The 8,414-nt window shown below is 38.6% G+C and overlaps 1 protein-coding gene across 1 annotated transcript in view; it reads left to right on the top strand.

The window, feature by feature from the left end:
- acsl6 (acyl-CoA synthetase long chain family member 6) overlaps positions 1-8,414 on the top strand; it is a 39,292-nt gene that overhangs the window by 18,130 nt on the left and 12,748 nt on the right. Inside the window, 2 exon segments of the mRNA XM_035666819.1 lie at positions 4,248-4,290; positions 5,192-5,243. Of these exon segments, the coding sequence (XP_035522712.1) occupies positions 4,248-4,290; positions 5,192-5,243 (95 nt within the window).

Raw genomic sequence — 8,414 nt, 5'->3', positions numbered from 1 at the left:
TAATATATATAAATATATATATATATATTAGCAGAAGAGTAAGAAATACGTATAATTTTCTTTGATGATCTATTCACAATTACGGTAACTTAAAAAAAATGAGATATAATTATTGGCATTCAATAACCTAGCTTACAAAAATAGAAGTAAACAGTATTAGTGCATTAGGTGCGAGGTGGAGGATATTTTCTGCTCTATGTGACCTTGTCTCTAAGAACTAGGAACAGTACTGATGTGGTTGGAACTCTACAAACAAGGTGTTAAGCCACATGGGCCAGATGACCATGCCTGGTGTTATTGTCGTTTTATAGATGAAGCATGATATAAATATAAAAACATCTATGACCGAACATGTGAGAACATGGATTTCCCTTTTTTCCTAAATCCTATCAAATCCACTAAACGAACCCCGACAAGCCTTAACAGAAAACTATTTCCCAAGACAGAAAAAGCAGAACAAAGTCATAAAATACAGAGTTTGTTATATACATTACATGAAGTAATCTTTATTCTTGGAGGTCTACTTCTGCATTTGTTTTGATTCTTTTTCCCCCACCTGGGTCCAATCAGCTGCTGTTACATCTGCCCACTCCATAGTAACGGCCCGGCGCTGAGCATCTGGGTTCAGGCCTTCTGCACCCAGGGCATGCCAACCCAACCCAACCAGGTTCCATGAGGAGTGTTTGCCCAGAACAGCCGAGGTGACGCCTTGTTTACTGTCCTTAACTATGCTGCTGTCTCTCACTCTGTCACTTTGTTTCTCACAGTCTTCTCTGCTTCACCATAGCACACAAATTGGCTCGGACAAAGATACACATAAACCGATTTCACCAGATGGTCTTTCATGGCTGAAGATGCGGATGTAAAGCACACGCTTGCTCAAAAATATGTACCACTTCTCTGAGCATCTTCACATGGAGATCCCCCTCTCATTATCACAAATGATTTTTGTGTTTAAAAAAAAAATAATAATAATAATAAATGTTATGGCTTGAATAGATATTAGTTGGCGTATACCTGCATGGTCTTAAAATATAACATCAATATAAGGAGTAAAAGTTAATCCTTTTGAACCTTTGAACTCTGGCTTGTGTCTTGATTGTAGCTGGATCATCTCAGAACTAGCTTGCTACACCCTATTCCATGGTGGTGGTTCCCCCTTTATGACACACTGGGCCAGACGCTATTTCGGTTCATCATCTAACACCTGGTAAGAACACACACATCCACACAGACAAATGCTAACTAGCAATCATGCCTAACACCCACCACAACACACCACACACCACACACAACACACACACACACACACAACCAGTATCTCAGGATGATAATCTCCTCCTAACCTAACCATTTTTTGAGTTTGGGATGTAAATAAATGACAAATAACCATCTCCTGTTTAAAACCCCATGGAGCTTCATATAATTGAAGTAGTATTCAACAGAACTCTTATCAGTATGGGGAAAAACTGTATGAAGCCAGTAGCTGAGCATAGCTTTTAGCAAGTAGGAAGCTCCACTCACGCGTGATGGAGAGCAACTAACAGTCAGTAGTAATACACTTGTGTTACTTCCTGGGTAAAAAGCCTAATTAAAGACTGAAAAAGCCATAGAACAGTCATAATGTGATAACTGTTCCTGGCAAATGTGTGACTATTGAGCCATTCATCTTATAAACTGTGCTTTTATAGACCTAAGTTTGTACTGTATGAACTGGACACTAACCACACATGCACTCAAGTTTTGTATTCCAACTATAGATTGATTAAGTTAACATTAGGATTAAGTTGATTATTTCAATCTTTGCAGTCCACAATCTCTCTCACATCTCTTTATTGAATCTGACATTTGATCAAATTTCAGCTGAATCCCGACTCCACATTTGTGTCGTTTTTGTTTTGTTTTGTTCTTTTTCGTTTCTTATTCCTGCTGATATTCACACAAGGGTGCGTGTGGCTCTTGTGTGCTTGTGTCATTTCAGCTGACATCATCCACGGTCATCTGTGACAAAAGTAGACAAAAGCTCAGGTGTTCTGGATAACGAATAACAAAAAGAAGGAGACTCCGGGCCTGCGAAGAATCATCCTGATGGATGCCTTTGACTAAATGCCCTTGTGGAGCATGGAAAGGCCTGCGGCACCGTCCACGGCAGGCCATGCAGAAGTCGAGGTATGACAAACATAGAGACGGTTTGGGTGCACTCAATTGGAAGGGTGGTGGTTCGATCCCCGGCTCCTCTCGCTGCATGTGTCCTTGAGCAAGATCCTGAATCCCAAATTGCTACTGCTGCTGTGCATTGGTGTATGACTGTGTGGGAATGCTTAGTTTCCGTTCTGGTGAGCAGTTGGCACCTTGCATTACAGCCACTGCCATCAGTGTATGAATGTGCCTCAATTGGGGAAGTGTGGTATGTAGTGTACAGCGCATTGTGTGGTCAAAAGACTAGAAAGGTGCTATTATATGTTTATTGAGGCCGAAAAAGTTGTCAGAGTGATCTGAATTACTCTTTAAAAATTAAACAGGCTTTTTTAGTGTGTTCTCCTGAGAACTCCTGGTTGTCAACAGCAGAATAAGAACTTGACAGATATTTACTGTAACTCAAGAAATGGTACTTTTACCACTTTTCCATCCCTGTCAGCTGTCAGCACTCTTAGCTTCATCTAAACACAAACACAATGTGTTTTATTTATATATATATATATATATATATAATTGTTTAAATTTTATAAAAAGTTGTTATATGTCAGTAAATTCAGGTTTTCAGGCAATGTGTCCTCTAGTGGCCATATCAACTACTGATTATTTTTTATTTCAATATAGTTACATTTTAGAAAAAGCCCAATTATTTTTTTAAACCAGCTGGACACTGTAGTTTTTAGCAAATAATACTATAAAATAAAAATATAATATAATAAAATAGAAGTACATTGTGCATTTGCCGGGGAGTATTTTCTGCTCTATTGATTGTTTATGGCAGCAGGACAGTATATGTGGAATTGACTACAGTGCCCATGTTAATGTTAATGAAGGAACATGTTGCCAGTGCAACACTGTGGCTCCTTGATGTGTTTTTAATTTCTGGACAGCCATGGAGCTCTATGGGTTAATAAGGAAAATATATTGTAATGCTGGCTGAGGCTACATTACTGCAGATAATTTTCATATCCATTCTTCTGTATGTCAGACAAACATTATTGTTTTTTCGCAAAGTAGATATTACCGTTAAACCGTGATTAACCCGAACATTCATGGTTAGACTGTCAGTGAAACAGCATTTGATTTAACTATGCCACCACAGTAATCGCAGCAGCAACTGCATACCTTTTTATAGTCTGCTAAAATCCAAGAGTCTCAACTATGCACAAGCCAGTCAAAACAAACTAAAGGTAAGATTTAATCAGCACAGACCTAAAAAAAAAAATCCATGGGCATGTTAGATGGCATCTCTACTCATGGTATATACAAGCACAAAATCACACACAGACAATACAAAGTGCAATAAAATTGACACATGTTGTTACGTCTCTATGTTTGAATTACAGTAATTTCACTGCTATTTTCATTCCTGTAATTGTTAATGCTTCATTAGTACAATCATAACAACACACATGTGAGACTGGTCCTGCAGATCATAGCTGTGTCTGTAGCAAAGGCCTATTTAAGATAAATGCAGATTTTCTTTCCCTTTCTTACTTTATTTCTGAATGTATCATAAACAGAAAGGATTTGTACACTTAAATCAAATGGTTTTGTAGCCAAATTATGATATTCCAATGAGTTGCAAAAAAAAAGACTTCACAGGAAAACAGTTGGCAGTCATTTAACATAGTACGTAACTTGCATTTTTCTGTGATGATCAGCCTCCATGGAAGTAGCTAAACTATGCCAGTGTGGTAGACGCCCAGTTTATCTTTGTTTACCGCGTGGCTTAAAAGAAATTACATGACTTATTGCAAGTGCTGGTAAACACAGACCCAAAATCACAAATTCAGTAACAAAGTGTGTGTGCACAAATGCTATTATGAATGCAGGAAGTTTGACACATTTATATTTCTAGAGATGGTAGAGATGTTTGTTTTCCATTAAAATACCACCACCAAAATGTTTGCCGTTTGGCAACCAGATGATGAGAGAGAAAACATTCTGTGGTCAAGATTGACCTATGCTGTCCTTGGTTTAGAAAACACTTATGATTTATGCATATGAAGTCCATTAGTCAATAAGTAATAGTTGTTTTAATGTTGTTTTTTCTTACAGGCTCTGGGCAGAGAGCACTACAGAAACCCTATAGTAAGTACTCATTAAAAATTCTACTATACATTAGTAAAAATACACTGTACAACATTTTTACATTTTTAATTCAATGATAGCAGCATGGCTTTGTCGGTCCATGACTTAATTCAGTTCAATTAAATTTAGTTTTATTTGTATAGTGCCAATTCATAACAAATAGAGCAGGTCTAGACAGTACTCAGAGATCCAACAGTTCCCAACATGAAGCACTCTGCGATGGTGGCAAGGAAAAACTTTAGTCCAGACTGAAATATCTCAATACTACATGATGAATCTCACTCTACTCTATGTTTATTTCTTAGCAGGAGATGTTAACATGCTAACACACTAATGAACATGGCAGACTTTGTCATTTTGAACATTTTAGCATGCTGATGTTAGCATTTAGTCAACAAGTCCAGCCTCACAGAGCCATTAGCATTGTTAAGTAAATGCTCTTTTTGGTGTAATGAACTCAGCACATGTAACTAAACTTGTTTAGAGACTGTTTAGTGATTAATGTAACAGCTAAAAATCTAATCTGTATCCTTCAGCATAATGTGTTGCTGATTGTTTTTTTTTTTTTTTTGCTGTTCTGTCCAAAATAAGTATCTGTAATGTGACAGATCGTTTGGCTTCACTCAGTTTGCTGTTGTTTACTGATAAAGCACTGAACATTGACAATTATGCCCCAACCCTCTGGCTACTGGGCATTAGCCAGCTAAGCTAGTATTTACTGTGTTCAACTAGGTGACAGCTTTTTGGCAACTTACACCCGGAGACTGCACGAACTACTACTGGTACGACGCCAGTGACTTAACGTTCCTTATTTTATAGTGACGTGTCAGTGCAGGTTTCTCCAGTTCCTCTCATGTTAAGTTGAATGTATGTCTAATGGTCTGTCTGATTTTCTCCACAGCCACCAGTACCGGATGACCTATCCATTGTGTGTTTCACCAGTGGGACCACAGGTAATGATTGTATGAATAACATACATTATTAGGGCCCGAGCACTGAACGTGCGAAGGCCCTATTGTAATTGAAGGAATTCTTATTTTTCCTCCTAAACAAACGCATATTTTGCGAGGCCTCAACATGCTTCAAGATACTCATTGAAACTCGCGGCACATGTCAGTCGGTGGCGAAAAAATTTTTGATATTTATGTGTCGGCTTTTCGTTTCGGCCACTACGTGGCGTCTACTTATTCATAAAAAGTGCGTTTAGGCTGGAAATAACTTCTGCATAGTTTTGGTCGCACATTCAAAAACCTGTATATCCACGCGTTCAGTGAATGGAGCTGAAACTCCCCATTGACTAGGCCATGCCCACTTCCTTCAAAATTGTTTCAGTACAGGCAAAAAAATGGTGTCTGATAAAAGTTGTGCTATTTGGCATGTACGTTTGAAGGGCGTGCCGTGGCGGCCGTCAAAAGTTGGCCAGGTTGAATCGAATCTCAAACTGTGATGCATTTCCGGCATTTAAGGGCTTCTGGTTTTAACTAAACTCCTCCTACAGATTTTATCAGATTTGAACTTCAAATTCGATCACTGCAATCTAGACACATTGGGATCAAAAGTTGTGCTATTTGCGACTTACGTTTAAACCGCGTGCCTGTGACGACGTGGTCGAATTCCCCACCAATTGGCCTAAAACACTTAGTACTCATATCTTCCAGTACCCTGAACACGTCCTCAAGCGTACATGGTCCAATCTCAGTGGAAACTTCACAGCGTTTGATAAGGAGTCCGCCCTAAACACGTTCATGACAATATTCAGAACTATAGTGATAGCGCCACCTACTGGCAACAGGAAAATAAGCGCTGCATGGCAACTTTTGATCTGATTTACATGAAATTTTCATGTTTTGGTCTGCACGTGTAACGCCTGCACGTGACGCGGACACAGCACACCCCGAGTTGCGTGGAGTGCGAGGGCCCGTTCATTGCTGCTTGCAGCTTTAATTTGTGTTTGTGTTTGGAATTCTGTTTTTATTAAACCGCTTCTCCTCGAGCAACAGTATGTGCAAAATATTTCCCATACTGCATCATGCCAAGCCAGGGAACAGTATGCCCCAATTTAATTAGCTGACAACCACACCTTTAACAAGGCTTCCCTCGCGAAATCTGTCCAAACAATGTTTTCACTTTATTATTGCTCTTGCATGTCTACAAAGGGACATGATCACTGACCTGATACTGCTCTCTTAAATTCTAGTCAAACAGTAATATGCTCTCTGACTCATCAGTCTACTCTTTGTTCTCCTTGTTTACAAGTTATAAAAAGGTCACTTAAGATTTGAACGGCAGGTAACTTTGAATTCAAACAATTTAAAATGCCAATAAATGACAAGATTTTTGACTGATCTACTATTCTTATTCTGCATTATTTTGCTAACGGGTTGAACAGAACAACCTGCTGATGACACACCTATTCCAGTCAGTACCAAATTCCTTTCCAGGCCAAAGCAGTGATATAGCAGTATTCATTAACATGCATTCATTAATTTTCCCCTCAAGAGTGCTGATAAAACCTTGGGTTCACAGATAAAACCTTAGGCTGGCTGCAACATCAGTTATCTGCCCTTTGCTTTTTATCTGTCAATCCCATGTGGACACAGCATGTCACTAACACTGTCAGGATTTGCCAGTACAAACTTGGATTACCCATTACCGCACTCATGACGACATTGGGTGTTGTCAATGAAACATTTAATTCAAAATAATGATAAAACAAAAGCTCTAAATGTCACACATGAGACATGAAAATGTTTTGAGACTTTGATATGCATGTTCAAAAAATAATTCAGTAACTGAATACTGTGACTGCACAGCACACTTTGAAGCATAGAAGTTCTTTTAAGGTTGGGTTTGTGAAACAGAGTAGTTCGCAGGAATCAAAAATCTGTCTGAAATTCGATATATGGGCATTTCTGTGTAATGCATTTTCTTTGATAAGAAAAACACCATAAAAAAGTAAAAGTACAACAGGGACACTCTCTTATAGCTGGGATTATGATGATTTTTGGACTTAAAAATGGATCAAATACTGTTTTACGAGGAGAGAGGGAGACAAGCATTTACTGTAAATGATTCCAGTTTCTTCACAGCAGCAGAGTGACATAATAGCAAGAGGATAATTCCTTTGCATGACCTGAAATTCCAAATGGCAGCACATTCAGAAGGCACCACTGCTTTTGCCAGAGGTCTTATCTCACAGCAGCAACAGCCTCTGAAATCAACAGACAAGGGGAACAAAAGGAGGGTTATGTGAGGACGCACTGGTGTCAGTTTACAAGTGACATCAGCTGTAGCTAGCCAGTTGAGGGTCCACTGAAAACGCTGCCACCTGCAGGCTTTGAGAGAGACATGCAGCCATACAAACATGGGTTTAAATTTCCACAAATCACTCTTGATTTCCTGAGAAATCCCTCCATCTTTGTTGCAACATCTATTCAGCTTTGAAGCTCTAAACCAGCATTGCCCACACACTGTGGGAAACAGATGACATGTCTGGAAAGAGGAACTTAAAAGTCATTGCTTCATATACTTTAGACTACTGTGTGTGTAGAAAGGTCTGAGCAATACTATTACGGCAACTTGGTAAATGTTAATTTTAGCCTGTTATAGGAATTGCAAACAAAATGACTATGATTCAGGATTTTTTTTTTTCACACTAAAAGTGCTGTTTATAATTGTGACATAATAGATTTCTAATTTTGCATGGCTTCAAACCACAGTCTGGTAATTTAAGTATTTATTTAAGGCAAAGATGTTGTCCATCAATGCAGGTTTTAAAATAATGAAACTTTAGGAAAACTCACCTCAGTTGAAATAAATTATATTATTTTTTTTACCCCACACCATGTTCTCAGTCTGTATCCTACAGTGTGTCTCTGCTTTGTGTATCCCACCTGATTGTACACTATAGTGCAAAAACTATATATAAATGGTCCTTTGTTAACACAAATCCTTCCTGGGTTCCAAGACATTACTTGTGATTCAAATTCCGAGGAATTTCTTTCAAAACCCTCTTTTTTTCCTGATCAGATTTTGTTCTACCTTTGGATGACTATGTGACTGTGGGTTAGGTGAGGAGAGTTTCACCTCTTTGATGTCTTGGTGTGTGTGTGTGTGTGTGTGTG

This window comes from Morone saxatilis, unplaced genomic scaffold, assembly GCF_004916995.1.
Source record: "Morone saxatilis isolate NCDOM2014 unplaced genomic scaffold, NCSU_SB_2.0 Contig20, whole genome shotgun sequence".
NCBI lineage: Eukaryota > Metazoa > Chordata > Actinopteri > Moronidae > Morone > Morone saxatilis.
The sequence above is the reverse complement of the archived record's forward strand: the minus strand, read 5'-3'. Positions and strand labels throughout refer to the sequence as shown.